This window comes from Saccopteryx bilineata, chromosome 4 (assembly GCF_036850765.1).
Source record: "Saccopteryx bilineata isolate mSacBil1 chromosome 4, mSacBil1_pri_phased_curated, whole genome shotgun sequence".
Classification (NCBI taxonomy): domain Eukaryota; kingdom Metazoa; phylum Chordata; class Mammalia; order Chiroptera; family Emballonuridae; genus Saccopteryx; species Saccopteryx bilineata.
In genome coordinates, this window is record NC_089493.1 from 46,924,316 (window position 1) to 46,944,455 (window position 20,140).

General features: G+C 41.1%; 1 protein-coding gene across 6 annotated transcripts in view; it reads left to right on the top strand.

The window, feature by feature from the left end:
- The first annotated feature begins 1,155 nt into the window (after window positions 1-1,155).
- The window catches only part of DDHD1 (DDHD domain containing 1), a 75,477-nt gene continuing 56,492 nt past the window's right edge, over window positions 1,156-20,140 (top strand). For 2 of the 6 annotated variants that reach the window (XM_066274235.1, XM_066274236.1), the window contains exon 1: window positions 1,156-2,496. In XM_066274235.1, the coding sequence (XP_066130332.1) occupies window positions 1,644-2,496 (853 nt within the window). In that variant the 5' untranslated portion in view covers window positions 1,156-1,643. The remainder of the gene's footprint in view (window positions 2,497-20,140) is intronic. The other 4 variants (XM_066274237.1, XM_066274239.1, XM_066274238.1 and 1 more) reach the window with 2 other exon arrangements.

The following is a 20,140-nucleotide window of genomic DNA, read 5'->3' on the forward strand; positions in this document are numbered from 1 at the left end:
CAGTCTCACATATGACATTTCGAGTTTGTGACGCTTACTTCCATAAAAACTTTAAAAAATTGTGACGTGTTTTGGCTTATGTAGTTAGTGTCATACTTACAGGCTACATGGGTGAACTAATTTGGTTGCGCACGGCAGAAGAATACGCAGTAACGCAGTGTACGAGTGAGGGAGTTGGTCCCGTCGAATGTGCAAGCCAAACACATGATAAAGGTAAGGAATATTTTTTACACTCATCTCTTTGTCTTTTTTTTTTTCTGCTACTATAGTACAGTGTACACAGTACAGTATGTTTATGTCCTTTTCCTTTGTCTGTGGCTTAGTTGTATTTTTATGTTCAAGTTTATAATTTTACAACTGTGTTAGAATAGGTAAGTGACTAGGGTGTGTTTCGACTCACACCAAAATTCAGGTTACATACTGTCATAGGAATGGGACTGTGTCATAACCCAAGGACCCTCTGTATAGGATGCTAGGGTTATAAAACTTTTTTGTAAATATAAAAGAACCACACAGAGGAGCCTCAGGTTTCCACCTGAACTCAGAAAATGAGCTACAGAATCAGAGACACATAAACAACAGGAAGAAAACAAGGTCACAGAATGCCATTGCTAGAAGAGACTTTAGAGATCTAATCCAAAAATGCTTTTATTTTTACAGATTAAGAATCCAAAGAGATCACTTGCTTGTGGTTAGTCAGCAAAAGTAAGCCTAGAACCTAGTTGTTTTCTGGTTTTCCATCTTTCTATCACAACTGGCTTTTCCTGTCAGGATAAACAGTGCGTGCCCGCTGTGTGGGAGAGGTTGGGACTGTGTCTCCATCAAGGACCTTACAATGTGGTTGAGAAAACAACTAGTAACTATGGAAATATAAGCAATAATATGAGGTGGCATATGCAGGAAAATTTAGACTTGGGTTTCTGAGTGGGAGTAGTGACTCTGAGGATAGGAATTGGTAGGCATGAGGCGTGGGGCGGAGTGTCCTCCTGTAGGCGGATAATTCTGGAAGGACCAGCACCAGGTGACTGAGAAGGCCAGCTGGAGCTGCAGGCGGGTGGAAGGTCACAAAACCAGGTCAGGAGACTCCAGCTACCAGAGCCCTCTCGATCTGTATCTTATTTGAACCTTTGGTCTGCTGACCCAGATGGCAAGGTGGAAAGCCCCTCCACACGTGGGTAAGGCGTGACCTTCGGTAAGGCGGGGGCCGAGGCAGCTGTGCAGGGAGCAGAGAGAGGAAGCGGAAGAGAACCGAGGAATCCCATGAGCGGCCGCGTGCCCTGAGCTGGCTGGACCGGTACCCTGAGCTGACCCCAAACTAGCCAGCGGAGTAGCAAGAGGCGCAGCCTGCCCGCGGCACGGACGGAGACGGGCTTCCGGGGCGGGGAGAGCAGTGGGCGGGGCGAAGCTGGAGGCCAAGAACCTCCTACGTCGGGCTGCGTGACAATGGGGCGGACGGCGGAACGCGGCGGCGGCCGCCGCGGGCCTCGCGGAGGCGGAGCCACCGCCGCTGCCGCCGCAGCCCAGGTCGGGATTTGAAAGATTAAAAAGTCCCGGTGGAGAGGGCGGCGGCGTTGAATGTGTGGCGGCAGCGCTCGGGGCCACGGCTCGGCGCGGGGCCGGGCAGTCGGCAGCGTCTCCGCAGCATGAGTTACCCTGGCCTCGGGTCCCCGCGGAGCCCCGAGCATAACGGCCGGCGCAGCGGCGGCTCCGCCTGGGAGCTGGGCTCGAATGCGGAACCGGCGTTCCGCGGTAGCGTCTGCTGCTTCGACAGCCTGCCCAGCGGGGACCCGGGCGACGGCGAGGTGTCGCTGTCCCTGCTGCGCGGGGAGCCCGGGCTGCACTTGGAGCCGGGAGCGGAGGACCACAACCACCACCTGGCGCTGGACCCCTGCCTCAGTGACGAGAACTATGACTTCAGCTCGGCCGACTCGGGCTCCTCACTGCGCTACTACAGCGAGGGCGAGAGCGGCAGCGGCGGCGGCGGCAGCTCCCTGTGCCTGCCCCCGCCTCAGCAGCCGTCGCTGGCGCCGTCGAACTCGAGGGGCGGCGGGGCGGCGGGAGGGGGTCTCGGGGAGAGGAAGCGCACCCGGCCCGGCGGCGCGGCCGCCCGGCACCGCTACGAAGTGGTGACGGAGCTGGGCCCGGAGGAGGTGCGCTGGTTCTACAAGGAGGACAAAAAGACTTGGAAGCCCTTCATCGGCTACGACTCGCTCCGCATCGAGCTCGCCTTCCGGACCCTGCTGCAGGTCACGGGCGGCCAACCCCAGACCGAGGACCCAGAGCGTGACCATGTGTGCGGCCCGGCCTCCCCCGTGGGTCGGGCCTCCAGCTTCGACGAGGACGACGAGGAGGACCGCGTCTGCGGCTTCTGCCCGCGCACCGCGAGGCACGAGCCGGAGATGGAGCAGCTAGTGAACATCGAGCGGGTGTGTGTGCGGGGCGGCCTCTACGAGGTGGATGTGACCCAAGGAGAATGCTACCCGGTGTACTGGAACCGTGAGTAGCCGGCCGGGGGAGGGAGCGGGACGGGCGGCGTCTGCCGGGGCCGACGCGCACGCGGGTGGGTTTGGGGCTTGACCCCCGCGAAGAAGGAAGCGGGTGAGGCCTGGTGTTTGGTCTTAACAGTTTGAAGGTTGTGCAGGCGGCGCCGGCAGATGAAGGGTAAACGAGCAGATGGCAAAACCCAAGCTGCCTGGGGTCAGGAGGAGAGGATACTGCCGGGGTAGCGCCTCCTGGCTGAGCCGGTGCTGCTGCCATCCCCCTGGAGGCGATCCAGGAACGGATGCCCAGCCCAAAAGGTTGAATTCCGTGATTCTACCTGAGCTTTGTCCACCGGGGATCTGATTCGGTCTCACCCTGCACTGCCTATGATTTAGATAGCAGTCTGTCCTCTGGAGTGGGACTGCTTGAGAGAATCTGCTCAAGAATCAACAGTTCAGTTATGGACTCAAGAACAGAAAAGGAATCCCTGGCGGGAGAGGGAAAGAGAAAGGTTGTTCCCTCTGGGTGCGTTAGGGAGAGGTGGAAAGTGGCATTGTGAAGCAGTTCTAGCAAGTGCGTCCGCCCACTCTACTTATTACGTTTGTCTCTTAGGCACTTGTTTACATGTTTTTGTCTCTTGCCTTGGAGAACTTTTAAGACCCGTGCCTTGGTTTTCTCATCCGTAAAGTCGGGTAGCTACCTAAGGGTTGTTGTAGAGATTAAACGAGATAATATACCTAAAGGGCTTCTGAAACTGCTTAGCCACGTACGTGTGATATTTGTTAATAATGAGTCCTTATTCAGAGACAACATTATGGTTAGGTGTACAGTATTGAGGAGGAAGGCTATCAGAAATGTCCGCCATGGCATGTAGCAAAATTTGTAGTAGATATTCTATAATAAAAGAAGCTGGCAGCTGTAATATACAGTTTTCATTTTTAGAAATTTGTAATATACAGTTTTCATTTTTAGAGCCCAGTGCCCCAACTCCCATGTCTTGATTGTTACCAACCTTAGGTCCTCTATATATAAGCATTCTGCCTCGTATTAATTATGTTTATTGATGACTTATCTTTCTCTACGCTTCGCATCTTATAGACAGAGTCCATCACCTTTATCATAATATTCTTACAGGGCATAGTGCAATAAATATTCAGTAAGTAGCTATTGAATTGCATAAGTGATTTAGATAATATCAAAACATGCATATGTTAAGCATGAGTCACTAAAATAGCAATTACAACATGTATCAAATCCCCAAGTAAAATAAGCATAGTAGGAAATTTTAATTTTTTACTACACTTAAAGATGGCATTTAAGGCACTAACCATTTTCACAAGGCCAGATTTGTAATGGGATTTGTCACATCATTCACTCCTTTTGATTATAGGCTTACTAAGGACAGGGTATGCTGTATGCACTCATTCATTCAGCTCTTATTTTACTGGGTGTTTATGCATCAGCCACTATCGGGAAGGCATTAGGAAGGATGGAAAGAAAGACAGTCTTTTCATCAAATGACCTAGACATCACTATAGATATTTTTCCTCTGAAAATACAAGGACTTAGTGGAGCCAGAAAGTTGGATAAAATTCCAGGCATCCTTGGAGAAGGGACTAAAAACCAAGAAATGAATCTTAACCTTGGGTCAACTGAACTATGTTCACTTAGAATACTATGTACTCTTTTAACTTAGGATAAAATTGCTAATGCTTACATAGCATTTTACTATTCACAGTGATTTTTCACATTCATTTTTTAATAGCAATATCAAATTAATGGTCACATTCTATATATGAAGAAGAAAGCTTATTGAAATTAATGGTCACATTCTATATATGAAGAAGAAAGCTTATTGAAATTAATGAGCTTGTCCAGCATCACACAGCTAGAAAGTGCTAAAACAGTTCATAGTCTAGTGCAGGGTAGTCAACCTTTTTATACCTACTGTCCACTTTTGTATCTGTTAGTAGTAAAATTTTCTAACCGCCCACCAGTTCCACAGTAATGGTGATTTATAAAGTAGGGAAGTAACTTTACTTTATAAAATTTATAAAGCAGAGTTACAGCAAGTTAAAGCATATAATAATAATTACTTACCAAGTACTTTATGTTGGAATTTTGCTAAGTTTGGCAGAATAAATCTTTATAAAACAACTTACTATAGTTAAATCTGTCTTTTTATTTATACTTTGGTTGCTCCGCTACCGCCCACCATGAAAGCTGAAATGCCTACTAGTGGGCAGTAGGGACCAGGTTGACTACCACTGGTCTAGTGCAATCAGTGTCTAAAGAGCAATGGCCCACCATAGGGTGAGGATATAGGGAAAGCTTCCCAGATAATGTAAGGCTAAGTCCTAAAGGATTAATTTAATCAGTCAGAGAAGTGGGGAGATGGAGGGAAAGTAATTACAGCCAGGTAGGGTAAGATATGCAAGGACACAGAAGCATGAAACTGCATGGCATTTGGAGGAAATTGGGCTTCTCAGAGTAGGTTTAGGATTTTACCACCACACAGAGAGGTGTTTGGTCAAGGACAGGAGGAGCTTGTGAAAAGAGCACCTGCCTGTAAATAGCACATTTGGGAAAGTAGAAAAAGAACAAAGAAGAATGTGCAGTGCTAAAGAGTTTGGACTTTATTCTGTGAGTAAAGAATCAAACAGTTAAAGGTTCTCCTATTATTTAGGTGATTAGTGACAACACAGGTTGAGTTGGAGAATATCTTAGAATACTAATATCATAAATCAAATGAGAAACAATGAGGGCCGACAAAAGTTAACCTGGAAGGAAATTGAGTCTTCTTGAACAGCAACACATGTTTTGACTTCCTTTTAGCATTTTCTAAATAGTTTTCTGCAAGATGCAATCCCGTGGGTGTCCCAGGCCTTCGTATGAACTAGAGTGAAAATGCAGTAGTGCTTTTGGTTCATAATTTACCACTTCTCACAGAATCTCATGTAACTGTTTATCTAATTGGTTCTTCAGGTCTCTGTATTTTTGCACCTTCTCAGGAGGGTTCATTTCCAGTAAGATCTCTCCAGCCTTTCTTCAAATGAAAGGACTCTTAAAGTACTTGGCAACTTTTGACCTTCGTCCCATTTTAATTTTTTTTAACCTTCTAGAAACTTTCTTAATAGTGGTAATGAAAGGTTTAAAAGAAAAAAGAAAAAAAAAAAAAGCCCAACAAGTTTATACACGGAATGGTGGAGGCATTCCAGGGGCCATTTAGGTTTTTGTAACCTGATGGAACCCATTGCTGTCAAGGTCAACAAGTTATCTATAATATGTCGTCTTAAAAGAAAGGTGTTGACTTAAATTTATATTTACTCTTCCTTTGACCTTTTACTAGCGGATAAAATTTGAATCAATTTGAGGTGCATGAATCAGAAGAGGTACAGAATGCATCTTCTATAGATAGGAAGCAAATATTACATACCAAAAAAAGTGTTAATTATGGGAAAGTTATGTTTGTTTCATTGTCTGTTCAGATAGTTTTCTGACTGCATGTGGACATTTTAGATAAAAACTGATCACTGCTGAGTAATACCTAAGTGAACTCCCTTACTCCCTGTGTTCTTTCTAAGCTGTTTGTAGCTACCTCATAGTCTTGTTTTGAGAATTATATATAACATACTTAGAACAGTGGTTGACACAAAGTACATGATGTTAGCTACATAAATCTATGTGAATCTCAGAAAACTTGTAGAAACTCATGTGAAAGTTAGTAAGGCTGACCAGTGCAAAATCGTACCTCATCACAGGCAAAAGAAAGTGGCCAAAGCATTTACTCATAGCTATGGAAAGGTATATGAAACGTTATAGTGATATTTGATGAGTTTAGCATAGTATCATAGCCAATTCTGATAGTAATATGTGCCATGTGCACTAGGGAATCAGTAATATCCGTTCACTGACTAAGTTTAATTGACCAAATATTTATATAAATGTGTAGTTTCCGGAAGCAGTTGTTAAGTATAAGCCACAGCATTTTTCCCTCCCTTTCTCAGTGAATTTATTATAAATAAGTGGAACAACAAATCAGTATTACTCTCTCTCTCCCTCCCTCTCTCTCTACCTCCCTCCGCCTCCCTCACTCCTTTTCCCTCTCCTTCTCCTCTCCCTTCCTCTCTCTCTAAAGTCAATAAATTCTTTTAAAACTTTAAAATGAACTAGTCTTCATAATTAAGGCTGGGACAAAATTAGGTTTACAGTTGTGAGTATGCAAAAAGTTTATTCTTGCATAATTATTTATTAATTATTGTATTTTTCATATGAATAACTATAAACCTACTTTTTCCCTACCCTATATGTTAAAGAGAAAATAATATTCCCAATAAAATGAAGTAGAAAAATTAGGGATTTTTTTTTCTGTAACAATCCAAATTATCTGATATTTATTAATTTGACACAGCTGTAACCATCTCTTATGTCTTTTTCACTGAAGAGTTAATAACCTTAATAATCTTTTATGTGACACAAAGCATCAGGGGAAAGTAATGGAGTCCAAGCTGGTAGAAAGCACTCTTTCTTGGTCAGTTTCTGCCTCCAATAAAGCAGGACCATAGAGACCAGGGATTAACATGCCTGACTGAAGTGCTGAAGTGTTAGAGGCTTGTATCTCTTACTCTTTTTAACTGTATTATTTCTCACTAGTCTGGACTGGAAAGCAGCTTTGGGTGGCACTAAAATTCTGGCTGCTCAAGTTTGTGGAACCCTGGAAATGTGGAACCCCATTCCAGATCAAGCCTGCTTTAGACAGCATTTTTTATTGACCTACTGAAATAGCACAAGGATATGAAAGACTAGTGAGTGACATGTATGGAGCACAGGACATGGCACTACCTGGCCAAGGCATTCAGAACTTTTCTTTCCCTTTGCGATGTACCTTTGTTTAAAAACTCATCTAGCCTGACCTGTGGTGGCACAGGGGATCAAGCGTCGACTTGGAACGCTGAGGTCGCCGGTTCAAAACCCTGGGCTTGCCCGGGCAAGGAACATATGGGAGTTAATGCTTCCTGCTCCTCCCCCCTTCTCTCTCTCTCTCTCTCTCTCTCTCTCTGTCTCTCTTCTCTAAAATGAATAAATAATTTAAAATTTTTTTAAAAAAACACAACTCATCTAATATCAGTTATTGATCCACCTTATTTGCATTTGGCTCAAATGTAATATTACATGTTGTGCAAGTGCTTTATATAACTGTTCAAAGTATTCAGTGTGGTTTTCTTTCATCCATCTATTCCCCCCCCCCCCCTTTTTTTCTTTCCTTCTTTACTATTTTGTCATTAAAGAGACCTTTTGTACTCGTCCCTCTTTCAAATTTTATTTCCTGGAACTTTTATCTCCACATCATGCTCTGTAGTTTCTGCTTTGCTAAAATCTTTGATGCCTGGGACCCTAGGGCTAATCCTTTCCTGTAGAGAACAAGATGAAGCTGGATGTGCTAGTCACAGAATTCTCTGAAAATTTGGACATCGGGTGAGGAGAGTAGCGGGATAGAAAGGAGAAAAGGAAATGGAGGATGTATTCATGGGAAGCCTACAATGAACATTACTGGCAGAAGAGATGGGGTTATGTAGGTGGTTATAAAATCCCTGATTGTAGGGAAATCTGATTTAAGACGCTTATCTTTTCATGAGTGTGCTGGAATTTAACCTGCATGTTTTCTTTTATCAAGAAAAACTTCAACACTGATGAAAAGTATAGATACAGTCTCTCCTTTTTTGCCACAATACATTCCTAATAGCTCAGTTAAAAGTAGAACAAGGAAAATCACTTCTTATAGCCACTGCCTATCGTCTATTATTCTACTCTTTTAAGTATGCCTTAGTAAGGGGAATTGGGCCCACCAAAGATGTTGAATCAGGACAAATGAGTGAATTTATGGGATGAAAAGCATGATACAGATACTTTTTGATACCTCTGGCTTAGGAGATAAGTGAAATTCAAGGTGATGAAAAGTAGGAATCATCTGTGCCAGAGAACTGTAGAAAAACAGTAGAAATTTTGATACAATCATATAAAAATAATTATGTATTGCTTTCTAATTTTACCAGGTTTCCACACAAGAATAAATTATACACTCATTAAATTTTTTTCTAATGTTTTATTACATTAAGCTTGTGTGTGTGTGTGTGTGTGTGTGAGAGACAGAGACAGATAGAGATAGAGAGAGGGACGGATAGGGACAGACAGACCAAAAGGGAGAGAGATAAGAAGCATCAGTTCTTCGTTGTGGCACTTTAATTGTTCATTGATTGCTTTCTCATATGTGCCTCGACCAGGAGGCTACAGCAGACTGAGTGAACAACTCAAGCCAGTGACCTTGGGCTCAAGCTGGTGAGCCTTGCTCAAACCAGATGAGCCCATGCTCAAGCTGGCAACCTTCGGGTTTCAAACCTGGGTCCTCCACATCCCAGTCTGACATTCTGTTCACTGTGCCACCACCTGGTCAAGCTTACATTAAGCTTTAAATAGATAATCTTTATAATCATTGTACTTGTATATTCAAATAAAATCTGTTGAATGACTGTTGGGGCCAGGCCTGTTGTTGGAAATTACATTGTTATTGGTACTTGTGTACCTCCAGACTTCAGATATTTGGATATTTGAGGGACATAAAACTCCATCTAAATGGATGGCTTTTTCAAATAGTTGAGAATCAAGTTTTTATTAATAGAGTTTTAACTCTATGAATGAAACTCTTTCTAATACAGTATTACTAATTCTCCCTTGGGCTACCTCTCGGTGAACCATCATTCTGAACATAGATGCAGGATCACCCTTGAGATACATGATATGGGACAAAGAACTGGATGAACTATGCTAAAACATAAGACTCCTAAATCACATTCCATGAAATGTGCTGCTCAGTAACTTTAGATGATGCCCAGGGAGCAGGTTAAAATTACTTCTGAACCTCAATATAGGCATAGTTAAAAGCAATCCTACCTTGTATCTTACTCCTTATGACAAATACCAACATTCAGTTAGCATTTTATTGACTGAATATGTTATTTCTTCTCCTTCTTAAAGTTGCTTCTAGGTGGGCCCAGGGTATCTCACATCTACCCAATTCACCCACCTAAACCTCAGTAAAACTTGAATTTTCACATCTGGTATGTATTTTAACATTAAGTAACCCCAAGTTTGTTTACATTTTGGAAAAGATAATCTTTGCTGTGAATCAAAGATAGTCACTGTAAAGAGTCTACTTCAAAGATATTATTGAGGCCCACTCAAACTGAGGAAAGCACAGGATGGATGCTTAAGCACTTTGAGTGGTACTCACTCTTCGGGCTGGCTCTCTGATGCTGCAGTGAACCTTTACTCTGTGGCTAGCACTAAATGAGACAGGTGCATCTGTCTGTAAGGTTTATGAACAGATCCCTGCCTTTGCTCGACATTTTCATTGTATAGCCAACCACTTTTAACTCTTCTAATTTAAGAGTAGCACCAGCACCCACAGTCCTGCTCTTTGCCTTTCCCTTTCACTAGAAAGGACTGGGACCTTATAGTTTACAATATCTTATTGGATAGAGTAGCAGTTTTTAACCTATTTATTATTTAGCCTGTTATTTTATATAAACTACATTATTTATTACATTTTTTTTATGGTGGGGAACTATGTACCTCATATAATGAATGCCCCTAATCCTGGAATACTGGATTGGGATGTTTGGAATTATGATTGCCCTACAGAAATTCTGTCTTTTACAAACAGATTAGAACCCATCAGAATAATGGTGGGTAACACACACAAAGGATGGACTTGGTTTACATTTGTTTTCCTTTTAAAAAAAAAAATCAAGGGATAGGCAAGGAGGTGGAGAGGCAGACTCCCTCATGCGCCCCAACCAGGATTTACTCAGCAACCCCTGTCTGGGGCTGATGTTCTGCCCATCTGCAGCCACTTGTCCATTGCTTGGCAACCAAGCTATTCTAGCACCTGAGGCAAAGCCATGGAGTCATCCTCAGCACCCAGGGCCAACTTGCTCATTTGAGCCATGACTACAGGAGGAGAAGAGAGAGAAGGTAGAGGGGGAGAGGTGGAGAAGCAGATGGTCGCTTCTCCTGTGTGCGCTGACCGGGAATCAAACATGAGACTTCTATACACTGGACTGACACTCTACTGCTGAGCCAACTGGCCAGGGCCTACATTTGTTTTCAAACCATCTCTTACCTTACCTGCTCATCAGTTTCATTTCTGCCACTTCTATTTCAATTCTTACTGGTTGTTCTAGAGACACAACATTGTGTAATATTCATGAATGTAAATGAGCACTGAAGGCAGATATTTCAGCCCAAATTCTGCCCTGCCATATACTATATTGTTGCTAACTTTGGGCAACTTAAATTCTTTGTGCCAGTGTTTCTTCCTTTGTAAAATATGGATAGTAGTACCTACCTCTTAGGATTATTGTAATGAGTTAAAATATTTAAAGATCTTGAAAACCCCATGATAAATAGTAAGTTCTATATGTTACCTGTTATTCTCCATTCACCTGTCTCTTCTGTCCTTTCAAATTTATAACCCACTCTACATCTTGGATTTCAACTTGTGTGTTTCAGTTTGTTCTCTCTTTACTGACTTATTATTTTTCCTGGACTTGACTCTTGGTAATCAACTTTCACTTAGGCACAGTCCTAGGAGCCCAATAACTGTTGCCTGCTCTTGTGGGAAACTGTGACTGATTTTTGCCAAATCTTTAAGGCCCCAGAAAGAGCTGTGCTGTCTTGATGTCTCCTGAGTTGGACCCAGAGTATACCAGTTATTCTCTTACAAATCTGCCTCTGTAAAAGGAGAAAGTTTTCCCATAAAAGCATTCTAAATTCTTGAGCATCTACTTTTTTTGGTATGCAGATCCCATCACCAGATGTTGGGAGGTACTGACTTCACCCAAAAGCTCATTTAGAGCATCTAACCCGCTACCAGGACTTGATACAATAGAGAACTTTACAGCTTTCTAAAAGACTGCTTAGTTTTAGTGGAGGCAGAGCCAACAGTGTTCTTGGTTTTCTGCCATGTTGGCAAGACAGACACGACCCATAATTCCCCTTAAGTGGAGACCTCAGCATGAAAACTTTGAAGGATTTCTCTTAATTGACCTTCCATTAAACAGCAGTGGTAGGAAAGATAGTTGAGTTCTAGCACCTGGTGTAATATCTGGCTTCAAGTATCAATGTGCCTTTAGTCCAGAGGTTTGAAGCAGCAATTCCTTATTCAGCTTTGGCAAGAAAAACCAAATGGGTTCCAAAAACATATCTTTGTTGTGAAATTCCTTAGCTTGAATCCTTGATTTACCATAGCCAGATTACCTTGGGTGAGTTATAATCCCTCTGTGGCCCAGTTTCTGCTTTGTAAATGGGGATAATAATTCTTGTTTCATGGGGTTATTATGAATATTTCATTGAAATACATATATATAGGGGACTTAATACAGTATCTGGTTCAATAAGTATTAGCTATTTTATTTAAGTGAGGCTGGTATATTGGCTCTTAAACTAGAAGCCTAATGTCTAGAAATGAGAGTATGTGGCTGACCTCTATTATTTGTGAAAAAGAAGAGTGGGAATCTGTGGCTCTACCAAAATTACTTCAGCCTAAATTTGATGACATAAATATATATATAATATCTCTACACATACTCCACCCATCTCCCTCCTCTTTCCATTTTCTTTCTCTTCCCCTCTGTGTATGTGTGCGCGCGCATGTGCATGCATCATAAACCTGCTTAATCTCACCATTCTCAGAGAATCACAAAATATTGCCATTCAAGGATATTGATTCCTCTGGTAGACTCCGAGGTTGAACAGAATAAAGACTTTTCCAGGTGAGGTAAGGACAGTGAAATACTCTTCAGTTTCTGAGTTGTCTCTCCTGGGTTCCCTTGCCTTTGGAATGACATTCTATCTTGGACCAGTAGTTTGCAGATTTTGTTGAGCCTAACAATCTAGTGCAAGATCGTTACAAATGTGGATTCTCAGATCACTTCTGGGTATTCCATTCCAGAGATCTAAACCTGGAAGCCTGAGAATCTTCTTTAATAGGTATGTGAAATAATTATGATTGCAGGGGTTTATAGACCTCACATTAATAATACTTGTTAGTTCATTAATTCCCCCAGTCTAAATGCTGCTTCATCTTGAGTTGTTTCCACTTACACTCAGAGAATTACCAGTTCAGCCAATCCAAGGTTGCATTTCAAGGGTTTCTAGAGGAACTAGTTTTCAACTCACAAATTGGTGTCTTTATGTCATCTCTGCTTTTCTTTTACCTACCTATTTCTGCTCTGTTCTTCCAGTTTAGAACTTTGATATCCTTACTGATTTTCTGTAAACTCACTCTGGCTGTTATTGAAAGAAGGATGAAGTCCCCCAACTATAATATAATTGTGGGTTTGTTTATTTTTTTAGTTCTATTGGGTTTTTTAATTTTTTATTTATTGATTTTTGAGAGAGAGACAGAAATATCGAGCTGTTCCTGTATGTGCCCTAACTGGGAATCAAACTGGCAATTCTTGTGTCTCTGGACCATGCTCCAACCAACTGAGATATCCAGCCAGGGCCAGTTCTGTTGGTTTTTATTTATATATTTTGAAGCTCTTACTCAGTGCATACACATTTATGATTGTTCTATCATTTTGATAAAAACAGTGCCTATATCATTTTAAAATGTCTCTCTTTATGGTTTATGTCTCGTATTGAAGTCTACTTTGATACTAATTTAGCCACTCCCAAATTTCTTTTGATTAGTGTTTTATAATGTATTTTTTTCTGTTCTTTTACTTTTAAACCTGTATATGTCTTTACCTATCTATTAATTGTTGCTTTTTAAACCCATTTTGAATCTCTACCTTTTATTTGGTGGTATAGGACCTATAATATAGGCCACTACATGTAATGTGATTAATGCTGTTTGAATGTCAATTGACCATCTTGCTTGTTTTCTATTTATCCTATTGTGTTCCTCTATTTCCTTCTTTTCCTGCCTTCTTTTGGATTGCATATGCGTTAAGATTTTCTTTATCTCTATTTAGCCTTGAGTACTTGTTATTATTTTTTATTCTATTATAAATTTTCTGTTGTGTGCTGGGTTTTGTAGCATGCCTTTTAATATTGTTGGGCTTTGTTCTAGTACATAGTTAAATTACTTCACATTAGTTTGTGGAATAGCCTTCCTATCCAGGCTTTCTTTTGAGCTTATTAAGGTAGTCAAAAATAGCCCTTAGTTTTAGGATAATTTATCCCTACAACTGAGGCGATACCTTTCTGAGGACATTCATTACTCAGTGCCCCATGGATTAGGTCTTTTTACTCTGGTCATTGGAACTTAAACTATTCTCAGCCTTATATGAAGTCCAGAGATTGTTCTACCCACTCCTTTCCAGTGGTTATTTTCCCTGGCTGCAGGTAGTTTTCTCCAGTGTTTGCATAGGTCAGTATTCAACCAAAGACTCAAGGGAATTCCTTCAGAGATCTCCAGCACTCTGTTTCTGTAGAGCTTTCTACTTTGCCTGATTTTGCCCCACAGATTCTAGCTACCTTGGCCTCCCTGAACTCTGAACTGGTTTACATCTGCGCAAGATGAGTAGCTGTGTTTGAATTACATATTCCTGCACTGCAGCCTGGAAGCTCTAGGCACCAAGTTTTGACAGGTTAGGCGTTCTCTCAGCAATCACTGTCTGCTTATGCCTGTTGTGTAATATCTGAAAATCATTGTCCATATATTTTATCTGATTTTGTAGTTGTTTAAGTTGGGACAGTAAACCCAGTATGTATTACTCTGTCATGGCCAGAATCAGAAGTCTGTCCATCCCATTTAGCAAACTAATTTACTGTCTCCATTCTTGATGGCCTTGTCTTTATTTCTCCCTTTGTTAGGCACAACCTAGTACTCTTATATCCTACAGCCTTCCTGCCCAGGAATGTTGGAATGGACAGCAATAATACCTTTAGAGAGCAAATATGGATCAAATGGCTGTTTGCCACACAGTGAATTGAAACATCTTCTGGAGCTGCTTTAATGGGCTTTAAGATAGAAGCAGTTGTTAGATTTGTACCTCAGAACTCTTTACTGCTGCCTCTTTTTGCTGGCATAATACCTGCGGCCTACTGAACCAATTCAATTGCTGCATTTAATGTCTCATGCTTCCTAGTCTCCACCTTTCTTTTTCTCTTATTTCTCATTTATTTAAAAAAACAGACTCTTAAGGATCTCTATTTTTACTTCAAAGGACCTACCTTTTACTGATACCACCAGGAAGTATATCAGGATTAACCTACCAGTCACACAGTATGTCTATAGTGAGCTCACCTGCGTGTCTTAGCTTATATTTAGTTTTTGATTTTCTGATCCTGCTTCTCCTGTTGTCAAAGTGTAAGATTTTCATTTTGGAAGAGATGTTAGGGGAAAGGGGAGAGGTAAGCCAAATGGATGAGAATTCTAGAAGGCTAGTTTTGATATAGCCAGATTTAATTACTGCATGTGATTTTAGAAACTTTAAAAGATATTATGTGAATTAGAATAATGTCATAATTTGGAATAGGATTTTATAGTTTACAAAGTGCTTTCCACCTACATTATTTTATTAATTCCAATTATAAGTTGGAGCCTATGCCTTCTGAGTCCATAACCAATGTATACCATGTGTGAACTCCAGCTGATACCACCGAGCAGATGTGAACATTATATGCCAACAGAACCTGATATTCTGGATTATTTTGTAACCTATATAAGAATTGCCTACTTTTACTGCTACTCATTCCTTCTAATTGATGATTTTCTAAATGTATTCCTCAAATAAGTTTCTTGTAATTTTAGACTTAGAAATAAATGTTTTTCTTGGCTTTTTTTTTTTTTTTTACATGTGTTGAAGTTTTTGCTTTTATGCTGGCAGGCATTCTGAATTTTAACTACACAAATCTTTTTCTCTTGTTTCTCTTTTTTACAAAAGATTTTTTTTCTATTACTTTTATTCCACAAATATTCATCTGTGTCTACTAGGTAAAAGAAAGAAGTGAACTACCTTGAGTTTACAAAAAACTTTCCAGAGAAATTTACCCTTGATTTGGGTATTAAAGAAAGGTGTTACTGGTAGAGAGCATGGCATGTTTAAAAAACTTATAGCCCTGGCCGGTTGGCTCAGTGGTAGAGCATAGGCCTGATGTGTGGATGTGTTGGGTTTGATTGCCGATCAGGGCACACAGGAGAAGCAACTATCTGCTTCTCTGCCCCTCACCTTCCCTTTCTCTCTCTTTCTGTCTCTTTCTTCTTCTCTCTCTCTCTCTCTCTCTCTCTTTCTCTCTCTCTCTCCTCCCCTCCCCTTCTGTAGCTATGGCTTAAATGGTTCAAGCAAGTTGGCCCGGGTGCTGAGGATGGCTCCTTAGCCTCCACCTCTGGCACTAAAAAATGACTCAGTTGTAGAGCAACGGAGCAACGCCCCAGATGGTCAGAGCATTGCCCTTTAGTGGGCTTGCCAGGTGGATCCTGGTCAGGGCGCATGTGGGAGTCTTTCTCCCTCCCTTCCTCTCACTAAGATAAAAAATGAATGAATGAATGAATGAATGAATGAATGAATGAATGAAAACCTTGGAGTCCTGAAGGAGGAGGACTCAGCGTTCTGAGCACTACAGAAATTCTGTTTGGCAGGAGCACTGGGAATATGGTAGAAAAGGGGTAGAAGAAACTGGATAGGTTGTCAGAGTCTAGATCAGGATGGGCTTTTTCATATTGAAAATTTAAGTTTTATCCTATGAGAGTGAAACATTAGCAAGTATAAAATGGGAAAATTACTTGATCAGATCACATTTTAAGGTTATCTTTCTGGCCATAGGGTGGAACATAACTGGAAAGCTGGGAAAGTGATATAATCAAGAAACTAGTTAAGGAGTTGTTGCAGTATTACAAATGAGGAACAGTGAGAGTCTAGGATGATACTCTTTGAATGATTATTGGAGGGGTGAGGGTAGGTGTAAAGAAAGTGGAATATGGATACTGTCAGTGCGGTATGAATACATACATGGAAGAGTAGTCCAAGTTGTCTCTATACTGTTCTACTAATTTTTAATTTTTTTTATTGATTTTTAGAGAGAGTGGAAGGGAGAGAGACAGAGAGAAAGAAACATTGACTTGTTGTTCCACCTATCCATGCCATCATTAGTTGAATCTTGTATTTGCCCTGACCAGGAATCAAACCCGCAACCTTGGCATATGAGGACAACACAGTAACCAACTGAGCTACCTGGCCAGAGCCTATATTTTTAACTTGGGTAGATTGTGGAGGTTTTGCCACCCAGGTTCACCTTAGAGCATGGCAGAGGGAAGCTAAGTAATCATTTACTTTGACATATTGCATTTAAAGTGTCTGTTGCATATCCAGTTATAGAAGCATCTGGTAGATATTTGCATATATAGGTCTGGAGCTCAGAAGAAAATAGCGCTGAAATTAAAGATGCAATGATCCTCATAATTTAAGCCAGTGGTCTCTAAAATGGGGTATGCAGACACCCTGTTGAAGGTATTACAATGAAAATTTTGAATTTATATTTACCCTCTATTTCATCCTTTCAAGTATTTTATTTCTGTATGTTTTATAATGTATAAAACATTTTAGAACAGTAGTACTTATGCATAATTTATAAATATGTATATATATGATAATGTACTCACAATATTTTTGGAGATCACTAATTTAAACTGAGTAGTCATTTCTGAGTGTTTGCTTTACAATAATAGCCTGGTGAACTTTTTTAAAAATTTGCATTTCTGCCTGACCAGGTGATGACGTAGTGGATAGAGTGTCGGACTGGAACGCAGAGGACCCAGGTTTGAGACCCCAAGGTTGCCAGCTTGAGCACAGGCTCATCTGGCTTGAGGGTGGGCTCACCAGCTTGAGCACAGGGTCACTGGCTTGAGCATGGGATCACAGACATGACCCCAAGGTGGCTGGCTTGAGCCCAAAGGTCACTCGCTTGAGCAAGGGATCACTCGCTCTGCTGTAGTCTCCCGGTCAAGGCACATATGAGAAAGTGATCAATGAACAACTAAGGAGACTAGGGAGCTGCAACGAAGAACTGATGCTTCTCATCTCTCTCCCTTCCTGTCTGTCTGTTCCTATCTGTCACTCTCTCTGTCTCTTCTCTGTCTCTCTCTCACACACACACACAAAATACACATTTCTGAACCCTATCTCCAAGACTCTGATTTATTAACTATATAGCAAGGAATTTGAAAAATCCATCTTTTAATTAATTCAAGTGTTTCTGATTGGCCAAGTTTGAGAACCACAGGTTAAAATCGTGGAAAATATGTAGAGTATAGAATGAGGAGCGAGAAGATAAGATAGACTAGTTTGAATGATTCTAGAATAAGAAGATAGAAGATTAGACAGGTTTGAATGACACTCTACTGATTCTAAAAGTTTTAACTACCGTTTGTCACTTCACTTTTTATTTTAATCTGATAAAACGGCCATAGTCAATATTGCATTGATTATCTTCACTAAGCTAACATTAACATTAAAAATTCAGAAGTCTAGGCCATGGCCATTTTATTCAGTGGATAAAGTCAGCCAGCACCCTGGAGGTTGCAGACCCCCCCCCCCTGTCTTCAGGGCGTGTATGAGAGGCGGTCAGTGAGTGCACAACTGAAAAGTGGACCAACTAACTGAAACAAATTGCTGCTGCTCTCTCTTTCTCCTCTCTCTCCCTCCTTCTCAAATCAGTGGGAAATTTTTCTAAAATTCAAGTCTCTTAACGTTATATACTCTGGTTTCGGCACAGGTTTCTCTCCCATGTCTATGCAGATTATATGCAACATTTTTTCACTGGCCATGAGGAACTTTTTTCCTAAGAATGTAAAATTCTTCATTGTCTAGAACCACCAAAATATTAAATTCCCTAGGGTAAGAAAAACAAAAGGGCCTATGATTTAAAGACTTGGCCATTTTGAAATGTAGAGATTGCTAACAACATCTAAAATGTGCCTTATGTGAATTAAAATTTTAGAAAACTATGAAAATGTCAGTACCTAAAAGGATTACATAATAAAAACTTTTGAGGACTGAAATGGGCTAAATTATGTCCTTCAACAAAGTCATATGTATGTTAAATCCCTTGCCACCACTACCTTAGAATGTGACTGTATGTAGAGATAGGACATTTAAAGGGATGATTAAATGAGGCCATTAAGTGAGGCCATTTGAGTAAGCTCTAATTCAATCTGACTGTTGTCCTTACAAGAATAGGAAATTTGGACTTACAGAGAGATACCAGAAAAGCACATGCACAGAGAAAAGACCATGTGAGGCCACAGTGAGAAGGGGGTCATCTGTACGCCAAGGAGAGAGGCTTCACAGAAACCAAACTTCCAACATCATGATCTTGGACTTCTCACCTCTAGAACTGTGAGAAAATTAGTTTCCCTTGTTTAAACCATCCAGAATGTGGTATTTTGTTATGACAGCCCTAGCAAACTAATACAAGGACTGGAAGCCACTGATGACACTTTATAGTTACACTAATGAAGAACTAAAAAATATATACAGGTTTTAAAAGTCTGTGCTCTTGGCTCTTGAACCAAAAGAAGCAAAGAATATTTACGGTCTAAGTATACTGTCCAGTGTTTCTCATCTTTATGGAATTGTTTTAAATTGGTGAGTGGTGGTAGATATTATTACCTAAACATAATTTAGTATTCTTGCTGTAATTGTTATTTTCAAATGTGATCAAATGTGTATTTTAAGGTATAGCTTTTTCTTTCATAAGATAGAATTTTGTATGATTGCTAATTGCTAACCCAATTTTGTAATTATAACATTGTAGACAGGCTAAATGATGATTAGGATAATGATTTCTTTTGGGTCTACATTATTCTTCCAGATTATAGTTCCTGTCTAGTGAATGAGCAAGTGTTTAGGTATTCAAATCAAAGGTAACATATTGATATCTAGTTCCTGCCTTGGCTGTATAGTTCAGTTGGTTAGAGCATCATCCTGATAGGACAAGGTTTGCAGGTTTAGTTCTGGTTAGGGTACATACAAGAGTCAGCCAACAAATGTATGAATAAAGGGAACAAGTTGATGTTTCTCTCTCTCTCCCTCTCTCCTTCTTCTTCCCTCCCCCTCCCTTTCCCTTCCTCTTTCCATTTCTCCCTTCCTTTCTAAAAGCAAGAGAGTTTCAGGACCTCAAGACATAAGGTGACAGAAAATAAAGAAGAGAAGGTCAGAGTTGTACCACCAGTAATTTCTGCTGGATCCTTTTACCCACATTCAATTATATAACCAAACCTAGTTGCACAGGAGATTAGAAAGTCTTTTTTTTTTTAATTCAGTGAGAGGGAGGCAAAGAGACAGACTCCCGCATGCACCCCAACTGGGATCCACCCAGCAAGCCCACTAGGGGGTGATGCTCTCTCCATCTGGGGCCATGCTTGCAACCGAGCTCTTCTTAGCGCTTGAGGCGAAGGCCATGAAGCCATCCTCAGTGCCTGGGGCCAACCCGCTCCAACGGAACCATGGCTGCAAGAGAGAGAGAGAGAGAGAGAGAAGAGAAAGAGAAAGAAAAAAGTGAGAGGGGAAGGGGTGGAGAAGCAGATGGGTGCTTCTCCTGTGTGCCCTGACCAGAAATCAATCTTGGGACATTCACATGCTAGGCTGATGTT